Here is a 20,805-nt window from a genome sequence, read left to right as displayed (position 1 = left end):
GACCTTGAACCTACGCTTCTGACCCTGACCATTTGCCTGAAAACCGGATTCTGCTCCTCCGCCAGTGCCCCTGACCTTTCGCTTGTCCCTGGATTCTGAACCTGTGCTTGTGACCTCTGACCTTGGTTTTCTATGCCTGAACTCTACGCTATTGTCCGCCAATCACTCCACTCCTGGGTTCTCCTTAGCCGGTATACGATTCTCGACCCTCTGTCAGCTTGCGGCTAAGTCTGTCCCCACCACTAGGGGCTCCAGCGAACACCAGGCTTTCTGAGTAGACTCTGAGTTTTATTGTGCTGGCTAGGGAGTTCCTAACAGTATCTCGTAGTATACATCACCTCTTCATATGACAGGCTATATCGGGAAAACTCCCCCCACCATTTGGCTAAAATTAGTCAGGACCTCAAGGCTATATCATATTGTGGCTGGGGAGGATGGGGAGGATCATCTCTATCAAGATGAACCTGATCCCCAAACTCATATACCTGTTCCATACCATACTGGTGAAAGTACTGGACTCTGTGTTCCGGGATTTGCATTTCTCCTTTCTGAAACTTATCTGGTGGGGTAAGCCCCCTAGAATCACTGTGGCAGTACTCAAGAAACCTATGGCTTCGGGAGGCAGAGGTTTTCCGGATATCAATTTTTTTTTTTAATCTGGCATCTCACCTGAGCCAGGTTGTGTTCACCTCTGTTCTGAGAGCCTTTTCTGAGAGCAGAGGTTAGGCGTGTACCTAGAAGATTGTTGGACATAGCATCCAGTGCATCGGTGCTTAACTAAGCCATGTGCTTTGTAAATGATCTCCACTGTATAAAATATTTGCACATTTTGCCCATAATAGTCACCAAAGGACCTTACAGGCAGTGGCTTGCCACTAGTTGTGATCCTGGGGAAAGAGCAGTCCAACCACAGTTTTGACTCACTGCCATAAAGCATCCCCAAAGAACATACCACATAATTACCGGAGCTTCAGAAACTTCTGTAACAGTTGAAGAAAACTGTGTGGAACAGTCAGTCATTGTTAAATACTAAAGGACATTGCTTGTTCTACTGTATGTTAACTCTAAATCTGCATGCAATATTCAATGTAATCTCAACGTTAATACTCAAAAATAAATAACCCACTCATAGTTACATATAATAGTGATTGCTGACACACACAGAATGTGTTGTTTGCTTGTGGTCTTATTATCAGTATGGCAGCAGTTTTGGACAACCCTTTCTTAACAAATCCCTTCATTTACCTCAATTGGAGAGCTGGTTTGCTAGCATTTGCTTCAGCCATGAACAATAATTATGTATTAAAATAATAGAAAGCATGGTTTATAGGTAGCACCGTGGCTAAGTGGTTAGCACTTCTGCCTCACAGCACTGGGGTCATGAGTTCAATTCCCGACCATGGCCTTATCTGTGTGGAATTTGTATGTTCTCCTCGTGTTTGCGTGGGTTTCCTCCGGGGGCTCCGGTTTCCTCCCACACTCCAAAAACATATTAGTAGGTTAATTGGCTGCTATCAAAAATTGACCCTAGTCTCTCTCTGTCTCTGTCTGTATGTTAGGGAATTTAGACTGTAAGCTCCAATGGGGCAGGGACTGATGTGAATAAGTTCTCTGTACAGTGCTGCGTAATCAGTGGCGCTATATAAATAAATGGTTATGATGATGATTGTGCTGTAAATGCACTGTTTAGTGCTTTAACCCTTGCTTCTATATGGTGTATTACATTAAAACACAGCAAGCAGATTGCATTTTATATGTCAGCCTTTCTAAATGTGTCTTTTTTTTATTAGTTTTCTGCACATGGCATGTTCCAAACCATTAAGAGCCAACTGGAAGAAAGGAGACTCAATATCCAGGCCAACATACAGTGGCAGCAGGAAGAACTACAAAAGATTCAGGAGCAGCTGAGTATAGTCCAGGATTCCAACTTACAGGTGTGTCACCCCCAACTACACCATAGTGTCTGCCAGGAAAACCTTTTAAAAATATATCTAGTTATTCGCTTGTTACTCATCCTCTAGAAGCAACTCACTGCTTTTTTTCCCATATATTGCACTTGGTGTGAAATGTACAAATCTCGTTATCACATTATACTAACGGAGTGCCAACTCTGCTTTCTCCTCACTTCTGTACGGGTTCTTGCTGTTTATAATGAGGTTTTTGTTACACTTTACATCATGGGTCATTTGATACAAACGGGAGAGACCTGTTAATTACTTGGGTAAAATGAGTGATGCATTATACAAGCCTAAAAGTTGTTTCTTACCACCCTATCATGTGGGTTATTCACAAATACTAATATTTTATTTAAGTTATAGCTAAGATACAGATGAAATAAACTCAACATTTAATACATTTCGATTATCCGAAATACCAAAGTAGACTAACCAGTCAAAGTTAATTGACATCTATGCAAAAATAAATATGTTTTGTGATAGATCTGGATGCAGTTTTTGTACATGGGGTGCTGCAGTTGAAAGCAGTGTAAACAGACACGACTGACGATAAAGCTCACTGACAGTAGAGAACCCGTTAACTATTGTTTGTTAATGTATTTTAATTGAAGAGTAGTAGATTGCATAGCATAGACAGGTTACTACAATATACCCAATTTTCAGTTTATATAAAATGCTGTTCATTTTGGGACTTTGTTTAACATTACACTCTTCTTGTTTTAAAGTTGCCAACATCTGACTCCAGTTCCCAGGGACAATATGTTGTTGGTCAGGTGCGTCTGTATGTGATATACACTGCACACTCAATTTATACATAAATTACGCCCCCTACATAAGATAGACATTGAGTATGAAGATCATATATAAAATCAGCAATGAGCTCCATCAGCAGCACATGAATTTGTCCTGTATTAACCTGAATCATCCATATGCATGAACAGTGTGTGTGATTTATACAGAATAAAAAAATCTCTGTATATATATAAAATAGTGCTATTTAAAGGGGCACATTGTTCAAAATCGGGCACTGCTCATGCTCATCAGAGATCTTTATCAGCTATAATTTATATGTACTTATTTCAGATATGCTTTATCTGAATCTTAGGTCACCTAATTGGTAGCTGGGTTGTCTTGAGGCTGCCACCGATTAGGAATCTGTTATACATATGTGTAAACTATATAAATAGTAGTGGCAGTTATATGCCAAGAATAAAATACCTATAACTAATTACATAATAATCTGTTTAGGGTCTAGTCCTGCTTTCCTTGTAATAGTTGTCCTGCAGTTGGTGAAAACACATAGCAATGTTCCATCAAATCTAAATCTGCAGATTGATTGGTAAACTAACAATTAGCCGTTTAACAGTAGAAAAAAAAAAGAAAGACATTTTGAGATTTACAAAGAAAAAAGATTTTCAAAAAAGTCAAGGTGTAAATGACCCTATTGTTCCTCACAATGCACATTGTTTTCTTGTTCAAGCTTGAATAATGATGTTTGGATTTTTTTCTGCCAGATGTTTTACCAGCCGCAAATTGTTTCTTTGAGCATTAGCAATGTACAACCAACTGAACCTCAGCAGCAACAAGTGCACCAGAGGTCTGCCATAATATCCCAGCAACAGCAACTGATGTCTAGTCCTCCAATTCAAGCACAGATACCAACTTCCCAGATTACAAGTCAGCATCTGGTGTCATCTGCACCAATACTGAGAGATGTGAATGTCATATCCAGCAAGGTACCACTTCATTTATATCCTTCATTTATTAAAAAACAGAAATACTGCATTTAAACTCGGCAGTAATAAGGGCCTCCACATATACCCCTAAAGTGCTAAGGACCGGTTCCAATCATCCTTAGCACAGAAAAGGTACAAAGATGTGAAAAAAATCATACTTACCCGTTCCCCACCCTTATTTCCTGTCAGTGCGGGTCAGGTGATAAGTTGCATAATGATGACATCATCTTGTTGGTGTGCAATGATGTCACTGGGCATGCTGTGCTCAATCACACTACAAAAACACTACAAATTTGATGAGTCAAGGGAATAAGAGAGGGCACTATAAGTGATTTTCATTGACACATAAGGAGGTACAATATATGTGGGTGCTGCATATTACTGATGCTAATGTTGGAATGTGGCTAGCTAAAATAGGCTCAGCACATTGGGGAGGAAATCCTGAGTTGCGAAGGTGTCAAGGAGGTCTCCAGATGCAAACAAATAATGTGCTGGTGAATATGCAAACTGGGTTTGTCATCCAATGCAAACTATGCATTGCATTTTGTAATTGCTCACATGACAACATGCAGGTTATTGAGCTACAGCTTTGTACTACATGAAAGTACAGTTTAAGTAAACATAAAATATATCCCTCTCTTCCAAATACAGGGGAGATAAGAGCACTCCAACAGGGGCAAAAGTGGAGTCATGCACCATTATTATCACTGGGTATCCATATTACAGATATGTAGAATGGTGTAATACAGCTCTTACATAGTACAGTGCCACACCATCATCTTATGGCTAATGGGTATCCATATTACAGAGATGTAGAATGGTGTAATACAGCTCTTACATAGTACAGTACCACACCATCATCTTATGGCTAATGGGTATCCATATTACAGAGATGTAGAATGGTGTAATACAGCTCTTACATAGTACAGTACTACACCATCATCTTATGGCTAATGGGTATCCATATTACAGAGATGTAGAATGGTGTAATACAGCTCTTACATAGTACAGTACCACACCATCATCTTATGACCACTGGATATTCATATTACAGAGATGTAGAATGGTGTAATACAGATCTTACATGGTACAGTATCACACCATCATCTTATGGCTACATATATATTACAGAAATGTAGAATGGTGTAATACAGCTTTTACTTAGTACAGTACCATACCATCATCTTATGACCAGTGGTTTTCCATATTACAGATATATAGAATGGTGTAACATTGCTCTTACATAGTACAATACCACACCATCATCTTATAACCACTGGATATTATAACCACTGAGTATCCATATTGCAGAATACTGGGGAGACATATATATATAAATAGGTAAAAAAACAACATGAAGTCTACATACAATTTAATGTTGTTAAAATAAACCATATATTGAAGTATTCTGATATGTTACTGATGCTTTCCTTTGCTAGCATATTAAATATGTTTAATAATTTGCAGATATGCTATATAGCATGTTTAGGCAATACCTCAGTTTATACATACTGTGCCGTTTACAACATGGGGAGGTGTAGTATTTTGATTTGAGGTCTCCATCCATAACTATTTTCAAACCCTCTTATTATTTTTCCCCCCCTCACTTCTTAATAATCCCTTTCGCCAAGGATAGCTGATTTTTTTTTATTAGACTTTTCTAGCTACAAGACTGATAAATATATACAAATAATGTTGTTCTTTTACAAGCTTGCTGTCTTTATACAGTTCTAAATATTTTTTATTGATATATTAAAATGCATATAAAATCAGTAATTCATAAAAGACAGAGATTCCATCAAGAATAAAACAAGTCATATCTAATATGTGGTTGCATAACCAGACAGTGAAATGTTGTTTTTTGGAGCGTCAGAGACATGTTTTAAATATTTGCTTCTCACATAGTATTCAAACATATTAGTAATTTTTAGAATGGTACTCCTAAACAATAATGGGAATTGGAGCAGTTCCACTAATGATTAGAGGAGGGCATAAATTTAGAAGATTTTGTCCACATGAAGCTTTCTGGGAGCCCATTATGATAAAAGGAGTATATAAAGATCACTTGAAAACTAGTATTATGATATGTTATTTCTGGTTCCCTTCTGTTCTGGCAAGTATGGAATAGTGCTGGATTATTATTTTGTTGAAGAATGTTAGTAATCTCCCCCTCTTCACCTTTGTGTTTTTTGGGGGGTGGGTTCTGTTTATGTGGCTCACATTAATATAAACATTTATAACTGTTAAATGTCTAACATTTTTTTGATACTGGAAACTTAAATTGTTATTACTGTAGATAAACAGCTTGAATCTTCTATTTTAGAAGACACAAGATTTTTATTTTATTTATGGAATTGCTTCATGTGGATTATTTTATAGGTTATATATAACCAGCATAAGGGGAACCCAATTTCCTATGACACAAATACTGTTAATCTGCTTATTAAGAACCAAATTCACTCATGGGTCTGAACTGTCATTCCGGGGTTAATGTGTCAGTTTAGACTGGATTTCATTCATTGGTTAGAAGTTCTTTAATAAGCTGTGTAAATTAATTATGGTCATGTGCACTTCTGATGAAATCACCAGCAGGCGAGTAGTGTAATATCAGCAATGAATTTGTTTTATTTTTGATATACAAATCTTATCGATCATATACTGTCATTAGCGCTGCGGAGCACTGTGGCGCCTTACAAACCTACGATAATAATAATAATCTTCTGCCCAAAGTACACGTTTGTTGTTGTGTTTTTTAATCAATAAAACATATTTAGAACACTAAGAAAGCAAGCCTCAAATTATATTTACATTTTAATTTTATTTTTATATATTTATCTTTTAAATGATTATATAACTAATAAAACTGTAATATAATTAGTGCTGTGTTTTTGTGTTCAGAAAATAGTGGCAGACCTTATATTCTATAGCGCCACCTGTGGGGGATTTTCTTTGTTTCTTGACATACCAGCAGAGAGACCAGGCAATTGCAGACCTAATCTTCGTACTGCTATACTGCCTTCACTATAATGTGCTATATATGATAGCACATTCTAATGGAGGTAAGCCCTTGAAAGAATAACTAAGAAAGTGTCAAATAATTTAATTAGAAAACAAAAAAGACTTAGGTTACATTGTGCCACTGTAAGATATTTACAAAGCACAAAATGGATTCTCCACAGTGGAAATGTAGCTTTAGACCCACTGTGCACCTCAATTTGATCAAATGTCAGAATATTTCTGCACTTGGATCAATGTAATAAAACTCTACACTACACCACAAACATACACACACACACACACACACACACACACACTCTCTCTCTCTCAATTGTCATCAGTAAACCATATGCAACGCCAAACCAAGCACTCTTAGTTTGTGGAGGTGGCTCCCAGGAGCTGAGTGAAAGTGTTTACCTCATAGTTGCCTACTCTCCTGGAATGTCTGGGAGACTTCTGAATTTCTGGGAGGCCTCCCGGGAGAGTGAGGCAACCTCCCGATTTTTAATCGCCTCGATAGTATAGTGGCAGGGGGTGAGGCTTAGGACGCAAATTGCAAGTCATTGTGCCCTCCCCCCTCCAGCTCTAATTGGCCAGGTACAGTGATTGATGGTTTAGGGGTGGGGCCAAATGACGTGACCCGTCACCCCCCCAACACACCCACCTGATCTCCTGGAGGAGCACTTGATAATGTAGGCAAGTATGGCTTACCTTGAAGTGCACTGGGGCTAAACCAAGATGACGTTTGTAAATTACTTCCATTTTGTGACATCTACTATAAGGATTTTACAATACAAACATGTATTTCAGGGTCAAAAATCAACAAGAAACATGCAAGGAATATCAAATGGAGGCCAATCAACTAACAGAAACCCTGCTTCTCAGTTCAGCACTCCTGCTGCATCAACACAAAATCTGAACACAGCACCCTCTTCTGGCTCACAGCAGGATAACAGCCAACACCACGAAGCCCCAGATTTCAGTCATGACAGACATCTTCGGTAAAAGAGTTTTGATTTACTTGCTAAAAATATCTTGCAGTGCTTTGTGTAGGCAGGGACAAACACAAGATTTGTAGAGGGGGGTTAGATAGCTATAATCTGAGACAATGCAAGGCTGCTCTCCATACCCTTCAAATACACTGGCAACTATAGCCCACTGTCTTGATTCTGGTGGGGCAGTGCCAATTTTGTGTGACTGTCCCACTCAGCCAAGACTTTGTTCTAACTGGCAAGGATAGTTAGAATGTACTCTATGTCCTGTTTCACACTGTACTGCGTATTAACTCCAATTCTCTCCAATGAATGTGTCTTCACTACCATTATGAATTTATCAAAATGGGGATATATGTATCTCTCCTGACTAGTTAGAATACACAAGGAGTGGAAATCATCTTCATTTATTTATATAGTGCCAAAAAATTCTGTAGCACTTTACAAACACAGGTTAATACAGACAGACAGAAATGTAAAAGGGCCCTGCTCGCAAGCTTCCAATTGTATAGCATTCCACACCTTAACCCTGATTTATTTGTATGAACATACACTTAATCAATGAATAATTATACATACATTTGGTGCTAAAGAGTTACGGAGGAACACGCTAGCATATGTTTATATAATAAATTACCTAATGCTTATGAATTGTGGTAAAGAAACAACAAGATAAATATAGTTAAAAAAATAGGTTAAATATAGTACAATGATTGAAAAATGTGTGAACATTGAATGGTACTATTTAAACTGACTATGAGATACATAATTAAAAAATCTGTATTATAAAGTCTACAATGAATGTACCAAAATTAAGAACAATTAAACCAGTATTTATCAGTTCGCATTTTATGATTCACAATTTTTCTGCTACGCTTTCTATTTGACGATCACTTTTTAAGATTCCCCTGCTTTTAAATTAACCATAGTTTAGTGGGGATGGGAACTATTTTAAAATATACCAATAAAATTATAGAAGTTTTATATTTGGCAATATATTAGTGAGTACCATTTTCTTTTCTTTGTGTATGTTTCTATGTGTTATTCTGGGGCAGAAAGCAAAAGTTTGTAGAAGATTGAAGCCAAAGGAGGAGAGTGTGATTTTCGTGCTCGACCTCTTTCTTCAGTACAAATATTTATCATGATGTAAAGAGTGACAAGCTCATTAAGCAATGCTAGAACATCTCAGCCTGCCAATTCATGCTTCATTGTATCCAAAAAGCCTTGACACTTCTTGCCCTTGCACTTCTTTGTTCCACCCACGTTCTGAAACCAGAGCATGAAACAAATAATCATACTAATCCCTTGGTAATAATGCCCTGTAAGCACAGCAAGTGGCACATGCTGCGAAGTTCAATCCAGGCTCATGAAAGGCGACGCTGAGATAAGGGCAGTTGACCTTTATAAAATTGGATTTTTTCTTTCACAAATGGGCAAGGCTAAGAAAATAGTTTCATCTGAAAGTAAGGGATTATATAAGACCCCTGGCATGTTCAGTAGCAGAGGTTTCCATACTGTAGTTTGAACAGAATGGTTCACTGGTTGAAGAACCCCCAGTAAGTAACTGGATCCCCATTGTAATGAAGTGGTGAAGGAACATAAAGACTGATGGCTCAGGGGTCAGCACAGCAGGTGGAGGAACAGAGAGAGTGCTCCAAGCTTTAGAGCGTGTAGCAAGCTGCCATCAGCACAATTAGTGGACCCATATTGTAATATAGTAGTTGGTCCTTGTTCAACTGGGGTCCAGAGATTAATGAGTGTCCAGCCAGTCTCCTCAAGGAGACTTTGCTGTAAGACACCCACATGCCACAGGCTAACTTCATTAGGCTGCAGTTGCCAAACGTTAGGATAGCGAGCAGACTGTGATCGTCACAAAGAGGGCTGAACGGATGATTAACCAAAAAGCCAAAAAGGGACGCACAGAAATAACAAAGATGCCTATTGCTCAGACACAATAATGTTCACTGAGAGCACTTTTAAATACAGAGCCTGCCAACATCAGCAAGTGCGAATCCAATGTGCAGCCGCACGTTCCAGCTTCAAGACATAATAGACAGTAAAGGAGCAGGGGCAGGTCTAAGTAAAGAGCACCAAGCAAGACAATGCTCCAGCGAGCAGTATGTTACATTACTGCTATCTACTAAAGATTTTGTCTCTGACCTTCAAGTAAATGATTTTCTATACACAGTAAAATCAATCTTGGACGACCATTTATATAACAATAATGATTAATAAAACAATAGCAGTATAAGTCCAGTTACATTGCATATGACTCTTAAACATTAAGGGCCTGACACATTAAAGAACGCAAAGTGAATGTAATATGCATTTTTGTTTAACCAGGTAGAAAATGCACACAGGTACGCCGTATTCATCACGGAGAGGGGCTCACGAAACGTTTCTAGCCTGAATAAGGTCTAAGTGCGCTCTGCCTATACGGCACTTACCGTATGCAGGCAGACACAACACACTGCAGGATATGCACAATGCATATATACACCGTTAGATAGATATAGATAGCTAGGTATAGATATAATATATATATATATATATACACCACATGAATGTCCAAAATTTCCCGGCAGAACATTGCCCAGAGCATCACATTGGCTCCGCTGGCTTGCTTCTTCCCATAGTGGATCCTGCTGCCATCTCTTCCCCAGTGCACACGCACCAGGCCGTCCACATGATGTCAAAGAAAACGGGATTCATAAGCCCAAGCCACCTTCTTCTATTGCTTCATGGTTCAGTTCCGATGCTCCCATTGTTCGGTGGTGAATAGCGGTCAGCATGGCACTCTGACTAGTCTGCGGCAAAGCAGCCCCATACGCAACAAGCTGCGATGCACTGTGTGTTCTGACACCTTTTTCTATCATAGACAACATTAACTTTTTCAGCGATTTGTGGTATAGTAGCTCTTCTGTGGAATTGGACCAGACAGGCTAGTCTTCGCTTCTCGTCTAGCCATCACAATTTGGCCCTTGTCAAAGTCAACTCAAGAAAACAGAAAAAAATATATTAAATACATTAACACATGTTAATAATATATTTATTAATGAAAAATACATTTTAAAATGTTTTCTTTTTTACATGAAATACATTTATCAGGATGTTGCTAATTCCTGCACATAAAAATAATTTTTACAGTTGCTCTTGATTGCAAAAACACATGTTCTAGCATACCTACACAGCTGTCATCACTATCACTCTCTATTGTAGCTGGTGTAAGTGATATGGCTGAAAATCACGTACCTCAGAGATGTCCAGAGCATTAATCGGGCGTATGTGTGAGCACTCAACCTTGGCCCGCCTTTACTGTGCATTGACTACGTGCATACGTCCCTTCCCTCCCCCGTTCCACCTTTGAAATCGTAGGCTGTCGGAACTGTCCTTTGCATTCGAAGATGAATTGGATGTACTTGCGTTCACTGGTGTATAGTCCATTTCTGGCCATGCGCAGAGCAATTTTACACAAAATACAATGTATTGGCGTTTACGTTCCTTAATTAATCAGGCCCTAAATATATGTTTTAGATTCCACTACGCTATCTCCAATTGCAGAATTATACACCTTAGGTTAACATCCAATTTCATCGTTACTACAAAATATACGAAAAACAAATAGAGTTTACTGTGCGCTATTAATACTGCATACTGGAGCAGCAGGATATATCTGAAGTTGGATGGAAATATATGAGTAATAAATACAAGTTTTAGATTCCCCTGTGCTGCCTTCAATTGCAGCAATATACACCTTAGGTTAACATCCTAAATATGTTGAACCCCATTATCTTTCACGTATGATATATCTAATAAAGTCGTAAAAAAAGTATATTTATATAAAAATGTGTACAGAAAAGCTTTTTGTACATTCTATGACAATGATTGCTTCAAACAACAGACTATTTAAAGCAGTTCCAACATTGTTTTTGTCTTTCGAAATAAGTCCTATATGCTAAAAATTCCCATCCCCACCTACCTCTGTACCACTCATCTTCTCAACTGCAAATATTGTGCAGACATAAGTTAAGAGCAGCCGCAGCAGCGGTGGGCAACGTGGGTTAGAGGTGAGATCACTGATTGTCTCACATTATATTCTATTGGGAACTTCTTCTTTTGGGGTTACAGAACAATAACACAGGGACACTTGGCATCCCAAAGCACACGGTCTCCCATAAAAGTGTCAAAAGAATTGTATATTTACATTTACTTTCCTACACACAAACAGGAACCCTGTGCTTTTTTTGTGAACATTGACTGCAATTACAGTACAGAAAACAAATAGGTGAGAGCAAAAATGAGAGATTATTCTCTTAAATATCCCATGGATACATCATGTGAGGTTCCTATGGGACGTTGTAACTGAATCTACCCCCTTTTGTGTTACAATCATCATCATCATTTATTTATATTGCGCCACTAATTCCGCAGCGCTGTACAGAGAACTCACATCAGTCCCTGCCCTAATAGAGCTTACAGTCTAAATTCCCTAACATACACATACAGACAGACTAGGGACAATTTGATAGTAGCCAATTAACCTACCAGTATGATGTTGGGTTGTGGGAGGAAACCGGAGCACCCTGAGGAAACCCACGCAAACACAGGGAGAAAATACAAACTCCACACAGATAATGCACTTAATTTGGACATCTCAATTTGCACCAGGGATTTAGTGTTTATTAATTTATTCAATTGATTTTAAAACTTGTTTTTCTCTATGGTTTACCTAAAAGGGTTTGGGACAAAAGACCTTGTTCAAGTTCTGCACCCTCCTGTAGTACATTCTGGCCTTGCTACATGAGGGCAGGATTTAAAGAGAGGTAGCTTGTCTAAAAGTAGGTACCCACCCCTTTTAAGAAGGTGTTTTGTTTTTTTAACAGATAAACTGAAAATATTTATTTGTTTCTCTTTAATATTTAGACTATTGCTCAGCCAACCTATCCAGCCAATGATGCCAAGCTCATGTAGCACAAGGACATCTTCAGACAGCGGACATCAGTCAAAGTATGTACTGCTAGATATTCCTGGTGGAACTTTAGCGTTGGGGGATAGATGTGTAGGTCTGAGCTTCTGGTGATCTTCAGTGGAACAAAATGGAGTGTTCACAATACAATTATATTTTTAATTTTCTAAAAATCTTCACTAACCCTATTTGTTTTACTCAGCATAAAACACATATGCAAGATGTACAATGGCAATTGCTTCGCTGTCAATGGTCAACTAATTCTGCTGTTTGGTGTGGTTAGGATAGAACTAGGAAAATGTAAGGTCAAATTCTACTTTAAAAATATGCAAAATTTCAGGACAAAACATGACCACAGAACAAGTTGAAAATTGTGATCATTTCTAGACAGGAATAGCTATAGGTAGGTGGTCTTTGTATGAATTTGCGATCTACATAGGTTACCTATGAAGAGCTAAAGTGACACACTGAATAGTTATGGTATTTATTTAGTGGTAACTAGGGACCGTGTACAAATGATATATAGATCAGTGTTTGAGTTTAGTGTTAACGGGAGGTATAATGTAAAAATTATAAATAGTTTAATGTTAGCTTGTAGTGTTTGCATTTTATGCTATTTTTTATTTTAGATTTCTATCAAAGGTAGATAGGCATAAGGTTAAAATAATATATACGTTTAGTGTCCGCTTTTTGTACTAAAGGTAGTAAGTATAGTAATTAACACTAATCTATGTGTATAAGGTAAATAGCTTGGTACAGTGTAAAAAATATATCTATCTACATCTATCTATATACATTTATACACTCTATTTACAGTGTATATTTGTGTTTGTATATGTTAATATTAGCCAAACAGTGCGTTTATTTGTTACTTTTTATTAGATGCAATTGTGGCTTTTCATAGACCTTTTTCATTGGACTTTGACACAGCTGGTAAAATGTCACACAGTACCGGGCTCTCTTGCTTGGAATATACTAGTGAAATTATTTGACATTTATTTATATATCTCAACTGTCTCACTATACCCCTAGAGAAAAACCTTGGAGTGTCTGTTTTTCTAGGAAGAGTGATATTAGGGGTGTTCTTAATCTGGCACTGCAGATTCCTTGTAATGACAACATGGAGACAGGAAACCAGCTATGGAAAAATTATCCACAGAAAGCCATGTGGTTCTCCATTTCAGCACACGTTGTATCCTCATACACAGGAGACATTGCTGAACATATTCTGACTGTGTTTTTACACTTAACTCATGAAGGGGGAAAAAACTGAAATGTAGCAGTAATGACAAATGCCTTCCTCCTTCTTTTTTTTTTAAGATATAGTTGCCTAAACTTAAAAAGAAATAAAAAACAAAGCGAAAATTTTAGTTTAAAAAAATCCATAAATAAATAGACTTTAGTTGTCTATTATTCTAAATGGACTGCTTTTAGAGGTTTTTATCATGTTGTGGCAAGCTAGGATTTTTCTCTCATGGTCTGAGAAAATGATTACACTTTGAAAGCTAAATATACAACTTTATTTGTAGACCAAGGAGTAGATGTATCAATCGGCGGTTTTGTAAAACCATTGATTCTCGGCGGTTTGCTGACAGTTTTTTAAACTATTTTATTAAAGGCAAAGCCCATCAGGTTTTCTCTTGAATAAAATTGCCATTTTTGAAAATGTCTGCAAACCGCTGTGGTTTTACATAACACTGCTTGATAAATATACTCCCAAACAGCATTTCTTGAGTAAATAACATTTAGTTGGGGCAAATATAAGCATCAATTTAGTAGAATATCTGTCTATAGCACTAGTTTATTTATAAAAAATGTTCAAGCTGAAATCAAGGAAAGTTTGAGATTTTTATATTTTTGATCAGTTATCGCTGTATAATAACTATTTAGACAATATCTATAAGCATATGAAAAGAAAACCGAATCTGTACTGAAAAAACTGTAAAATGCTCATGGGTACAAAAATTTGTTAAAATGTATTGTAAGTTTAATCAACCGATGAAAATGAAATAGGAAAGTAAAATTTGGTCTGGTCACTAAATTATAAAAACCCTCAGACTTCAGGGTGTTATGGTAATTTATACATTTTTTATCAGAGCTGGGACTCTTGTAACATATTTCTTTGCTGGATAGAAGGTTTAGGCTGGATACACACTACAGAAAATTTCTCCTGATAAGCATGATGATTCATGTGTACACAATCTACACGTTTTACCTTCAGGACTGTGCCCTTCATCTGTCACAACCATCTGCTGAAAAGATGGTGACTCTGTAAAGTCTATGGAGATCTGGTCTTGAGTGCATAGACATTGCTGAATTGGAATGACATTGTTCCATTGTTGAAAACATTTTTTAGTACGTTTCTAAAATCAAAGCAAATGATACGATGTGCTTTGGAACAATAATCATTCATCGTTGGACCGTACACACTAATGTGACATCGGGCCAAATGGTCATTTATCGTGTGATAATCTAGTGAAAAACCTGTAGTGTGTACCCAGCATTACTTATCGATTTTCTTTTTTACATAACAGATATTCACAGAGTTCACAAATATTTGGGAGCTTAGAGGTGCAGACGTCTATCAACAATGGTCCTATTGTGCTAATGGGCCAAGCAATTTTACATCCTGGTTTTACATCGGCACATTCATCCCAACAATCGAACCTCCAGTCTATGCAAGTTCAGCAGCAATTTGTCCAGGTAAAAGATCTTTAGACTGATTTCTTTGTTATTGATAGGTGGATGCTGCACTTTGGACGCAAATCCACGCAACTCTAACTGAGCACCATAATGTATTATAAATTGGCCTATTTTTTTGTTAAGATGCTAAATTGTTTCTGGAATTAATAAGTAGTTGTAAAAACTGTTAAAAACATGTCAACAATTATCAAAATTACTGAAGGCTATTCCCCGCTTTCCTTCATTGATTCTCCCAACGTTGCTTAGTACAGAAATTGTGGCGTTAACTGTTGGTTTCATTATTCTGTGAATGAATAAATGCTGCCGAATGATAGGCGACAAACTATTTCTAGACCAATTATTTGGTGAAAACCTTTAATTTCACCAATTTTGAACTCAATATTATTTTATGGATTTTTGACCTGTTAAAAATTATGCCACGAAATGCAGAAAACTGACCCTCACCCTGTACCCTCTGGGTGAGTAACTAAGTTGTCTTGCAGATGCTCCAGCTTAGAGGAACACATAATGTAGAGCACCACTCTGTAGTAGACCATGCTAGTCTATCTGAAATAGAACAACAATCTGACCTTTGTATACAGGAATAAACTAGTTTGACTGAACAATAACATAAGCAATCTATGAGTTTCTGTTAGGATGGAATCAATGTAGAATATTTCAGCCTTAAATTATATTTAGGATCAGATGAATCATGGTGATAAGAGTTTTGCAGCAAAAAGGTATGGCAATAATAGAGTTAAGAGTAATTCCACCTTTGCACCTTAAAGTCAAAATAAAGCAGGCAGTGTTTTCCTTGCACACACAACAAACATTCCATTTGCACGCCTTGCATCTCAACATGGATTTGCTCCCAACTCCAAGGGGTAAATGTATCAAAGTGCGAGTTTGCCAGCGTGTTGAAATCGCGGCAAATCGCGGGTGTTTACCCGCGATTTTTTAAAAAAAAAATGGAAATGTATCAAGCTGCGATTTTGACACTCATGTTCAAAATCGCTGGTCATCTCTGGCGATTTTGAGCGATGTAAACACTCCCGAGTTTAGCTAACTCTCCTGTGTTTGGCAAACTCTCCTGTGTTGTAACAGTGAGATGTAAACACATCACTGTTACACTGACCTGTCATACAGCTGCCGGAGCTCCGGCAGCTGTTAAAATGTTAAAGAACAGATAAAAGTTGAAAAAAAAAAAAGTGTGGGGTCCCCCCGCTATTTATGCTTAACCCTAGTGCTGCCTGACTAGTGCTGGTCCCGTGAAAATCTGGGAAAAATTTTGCGTGGGGTTCCGATTTTCACTTTACCAGCACTAGGCAAACCAGCCAGGGTTGGCGGCACTATAGCAGGGGGACGCGCGGCAGGGGTCCCCCTGCCATAATGACTAACCAACCCTAGACTGTTCAGCGCTGGGCTGGATTCCCTAGGGAGTGGGGTCCGCTGAAAAAAACAAGCGGGCCCCCTCCTAGAAAGAACCAGCCCAGTGCTGATAGCACTAGGGCTCTTCCTACCACCCCTGGGCTGTGGGTAGGAATTTACTGTATTACAGGTTACGCAAGTAGCGTAGCGCATGTGCAATGCGCTACGTTAATTGCGTAAGCGCTAGATACAGTATTATGTGATTTCCCCACTAGCGTGGGAAAATACCATAATACAGTAGTTAGCTCTTACGCAAACAGCGTAAGAGCATTGCGGAACGGACCTCCTACTAGGTAGGAGGTGTTTGCGGCGGCTCCTGGCTTTTTTTTATTTTTATCTTCAATCAAGACTCAAGATTCGGGATGTACAAATATGTGCCCCTTCTGGGCGAAGAGTTCCTGATGGCACAGTTTCCCTTATGGAGGTATCAATGGCTGGGACTGGGGCAAGCCGGCAAGATGGATTTACAAATAATAAGGGACATTGGAGCAAGAAAGAAGGCATCATCGGTAAGTATTTGGGTTTTATTATTTTAATAAATACTTGTGGTTTAAAAGAGGGTGGTTAGTGTCTTTATTGTGGGTTTTATTATTTTTATTAAATGTATGTGGTTTATAAGAGGGTGTTGTGGCTTTGTAAACTTTTTTCTTTGTGGAACTACAGGGCCCAGCAAGCCAGGGATGTCAGGGCATGTTGGCACTTGTGGTTCTCCAAGTGCCAACATGCCCTGGCTGCCGTGGGTATGCTGGTGCTTGTAGTTATACAAGCACCAGCATGGCCACACTGTTTTTGGCAACCTGGCTGGCTGGGACTTGTAGTTCCACAAACAAAATTGGTGTCAGTTTGTTTTTTTAACTACTTTACGCCAGATTACCCTACTACCCGCAGCCCAGGGGTGGTAGGAAGAGCCCTAGTGCTATCAGCACTGGGCTGGTTCTTTCTAGGGGGGGGGGCCCGCTCGTTTTTTTCAGCGGACCCCACTCCCTAGGGAATCCAGCCCAGCGCTGAACAGTCTAGGGTTGGTTAGTCATTATGGCAGGGGGACCCCTGCCGCGCGTCCCCCTGCTATAGTGCCGCCAACCCTGGCTGGTTTGCCTAGTGCTGGTAAAGTGAAAATCGGGGGAACCCCACGCAAAATTTTTCCCAGATTTTCACGGGACCAGCACTAGTCAGGCAGCACTAGGGTTAAGCATAAATAGCGGGGGGACCCCACGCTTTTTTTTTTTATAACTTTTATCTGTTCTTTAACATTTTAATACTGCCAGGGCAGTGTAACAGTGATGTGTTTGTACAACACGCTGCTATCAAGCAGCGTGTTGTATCTGGCGTGTTTTGAAGCAAACTCTCCTGAGTTTGCTAACTCGCAGCTTCATACATTTGAGAGCTGTATAGCTGCAGTGGCAAACAGTCGGGAGTTTGATCACTGGCGATTTTGCAAACAGCGATTTTGACAGAAGCACAACTCTGGCGATTTTGCATGAAATCTCAGCTTCATACATCGGCGAGTTTCAACTCTCCTGAGAAAATCGCTGGAGTTGCAAACTCGCAGCTTGATACATTTACCCCCAAATCTTCAAATTCTGCTTTTGCTTCACCATTCCATACTGTATTTGTAAAATTGCATATTGTGGAATTTACGGTCTATAAATACAGCTGGGACGATGAAAGTCTATTCAGTGTGCCCAATTTCACAGCCAAATGTGTAATGAGGCAAATATTTTGTGGAGAATTTTTGCTCTTAAATTACTTAAACATGTAGAAGCCTTTCTGTTAATTTAATACACTGCATTGTTGCTCAGTAGAGAAAATTCAAATAAATTTTAATATCTTAAAAATGTTTTCTCTGAAACCCTTTTTGGCTTACATTTTCATTTTATTCACTAGGTGGCAACACCAAGCACTTTACGGAAGGAACAGCTGGATTCCCTGATTCTGCCTACTTATGCCCAGCATCAGGGGAGTCTGGAGTTACAGCAGATTGCACCAAGGAGAACTAATAGTCTTTGTGAGACATCTGGTGTACAGTAGCAAACCTGTTAATCAGACATCGTTTTTCTTTGTCATCAGTTTAGAAATCCCTCGTTTTCTGCATATTGTGTAGTTACCCAGTAGTATGGCACAAATTGCTGTCAGTGAAGTTATGGCTCATCTGCTGGAAGATCTTGTGCTTGTCACATGGTTCAGGACACATAAACTGTTCTACGCGGACTGCACCCTGCAGCTGGAAGCGCCACTTCTAAACACCTCGTTCAAGAAGAGCTTTTCATTTTATCAGCTCTTGTATTTATGAAAGCACTATAGTCAGTCAATTCAACATTAGTAGATAACTTACAAATTCCCAAATATTGATGAAAAATTATGCATTTTATGTCTGTGCAGTGCAGGTCTCATACAAATGTCAGGACTGGTAGTATGGAGATCTGCTCCATGAATTCTGCTTTATATGCCCATTCATTTGCTATATGTCTCTTTCTTGTTCGTTTTCTTCGTGATTTCGTCACTGGACTGTTTGTACCATTTTTTCTCTATTTCTCCCTCTACAATAATAGCTGAAGGTGCATGGACGTTATGGTTTTTAAAAAGAAACTATTGATGAATTGTACTGTGGGCATAGGAACGCACCTTTTCAAATGATTAGCAAGTGGTTCTCTTTCTGATTTTATTGTATTAGGTACACGTCAAAACATCATATAATTTCCCTCTCACTATTAATGGCTTTAATTGGATTTTTCCACCTTTCTATGACTTAATGGCTTGTACAGGCTTTTTGCCTTGGGATACAACCACTTGCATTAAATGCAGAGAGCAAATGGAAAGAACCTGTCCATATAGGGCAGATTTTATTCAGTGCAGCAAATGGATTGAGTGTCTGTAACAAACCTCTTCCCCTTTATTCCCCTTCCCTTATCCTTATCCTCCGTTCCTCCTTCTCTCCCTCTCTCCCCCGTGTCTCTCTGTCTGTCTACCCCACTCCTTATATTGTACGCTCTTTTGAGCAGGGTCACCTCTCCTCCTGTCTTCACCACTTTTAACTCTGCTCTCCAGCTACCTTGCCCTCCTCCTCTAGGACCCTCTTCCCCCGTCCCCTCTTGCTCCCTCCTCTCCTCCCTGGGGGTCTCCCTGTCTTCCGTGCCCTCCTTCTTGGGCTCCGTCGTATGCGGACCTTCCCCTCTCCCCTCCCCCACCCCTAGCTGTGCTTTGAGCTCATGGAGTTACTGTGCTTATTGTTTACTGTACTGTGCTGTCTCTCCTCGTATTGTAATTTTGTTTGTCCCTGTACGGCGCCACGGACACCTAGTGGCGCCCTATAAATAAAAATTAATAATAATAATTAATATGTATAGGAACACTATGGTGGGGGTGTGGCTACTGCATCCATATCCAGTGTGCACACTTGACTTCAACATTGGATTGCACTGTTCCTTATAACATTTACATCATCTGTACAAGCCAATGAATTACAGTCATCTGAAGGTGGACAAACCCTTTAAATCAGATCTGACAAGTCCTTTGCTAGAATGCTCACTCTTTGTTGGTACATACACATTTCATAACCACAGATTTGTAGTTGAAGGAAATATATTTTAGTTATTTTAGATTACTCTTACTGCGGTCAGTGAGGATTGAGCCTGTGTATTTACTCTTATCTCTCAACATTCCCAAAATCAGAACAAATAAGGCCATATTCTTGTTCCAGCCATTCCTAGCAAGGTTACAACCGCTTTCCGGCAGGTCCTGTCCCTTTACACTGCCAAGAAACAGGACTGTTTAGGGTAAATGGTGACTGTGGATTTCATTATATGTAATATATTGTATTTCTCTTCTCTTCTGTACTATCAGTTGCTGTACATCCTATTGTGGTAAGAATTTGAATTGGAAGGGTTCATCCGTCTGTTCCACTGTAGTTTTTGTTTGTTTTGGGCATTGTTCCTGTAACCTTGGTAGTGCAGATGTTTGGAGGTACCAATCTGTCACCCTTGTGTCATAGAGCTGAAGCACAGTGGTATAGGAGAGGAAGAAATGGACCAGACTGCAAGAAATCATGTAGA

At 38.9% G+C, this 20,805-nt stretch overlaps 1 protein-coding gene across 2 annotated transcripts in view; it reads left to right on the top strand.

The window, feature by feature from the left end:
- The window catches only part of NPAS2 (neuronal PAS domain protein 2), a 95,143-nt gene extending 74,602 nt beyond the window's left edge, over positions 1–20,541 (top strand). For both annotated transcript variants that reach the window (XM_075200240.1, XM_075200241.1), the window contains exons 16-22: positions 1,791–1,934; positions 2,681–2,728; positions 3,470–3,691; positions 7,499–7,689; positions 12,604–12,687; positions 15,181–15,349; positions 18,641–20,541. In XM_075200240.1, the coding sequence (XP_075056341.1) occupies positions 1,791–1,934; positions 2,681–2,728; positions 3,470–3,691; positions 7,499–7,689; positions 12,604–12,687; positions 15,181–15,349; positions 18,641–18,784 (1,002 nt within the window). In that variant the 3' untranslated portion in view covers positions 18,785–20,541. The remainder of the gene's footprint in view (positions 1–1,790; positions 1,935–2,680; positions 2,729–3,469; positions 3,692–7,498; positions 7,690–12,603; positions 12,688–15,180; positions 15,350–18,640) is intronic.
- Positions 20,542–20,805: the final 264 nt, after the last annotated feature.

Source organism: Mixophyes fleayi, chromosome 2 (genome assembly GCF_038048845.1).
Source record: "Mixophyes fleayi isolate aMixFle1 chromosome 2, aMixFle1.hap1, whole genome shotgun sequence".
NCBI classification, from domain to species: Eukaryota; Metazoa; Chordata; class Amphibia; order Anura; family Limnodynastidae; genus Mixophyes; species Mixophyes fleayi.
The sequence above is the reverse complement of the archived record's forward strand: the minus strand, read 5'-3'. Positions and strand labels throughout refer to the sequence as shown.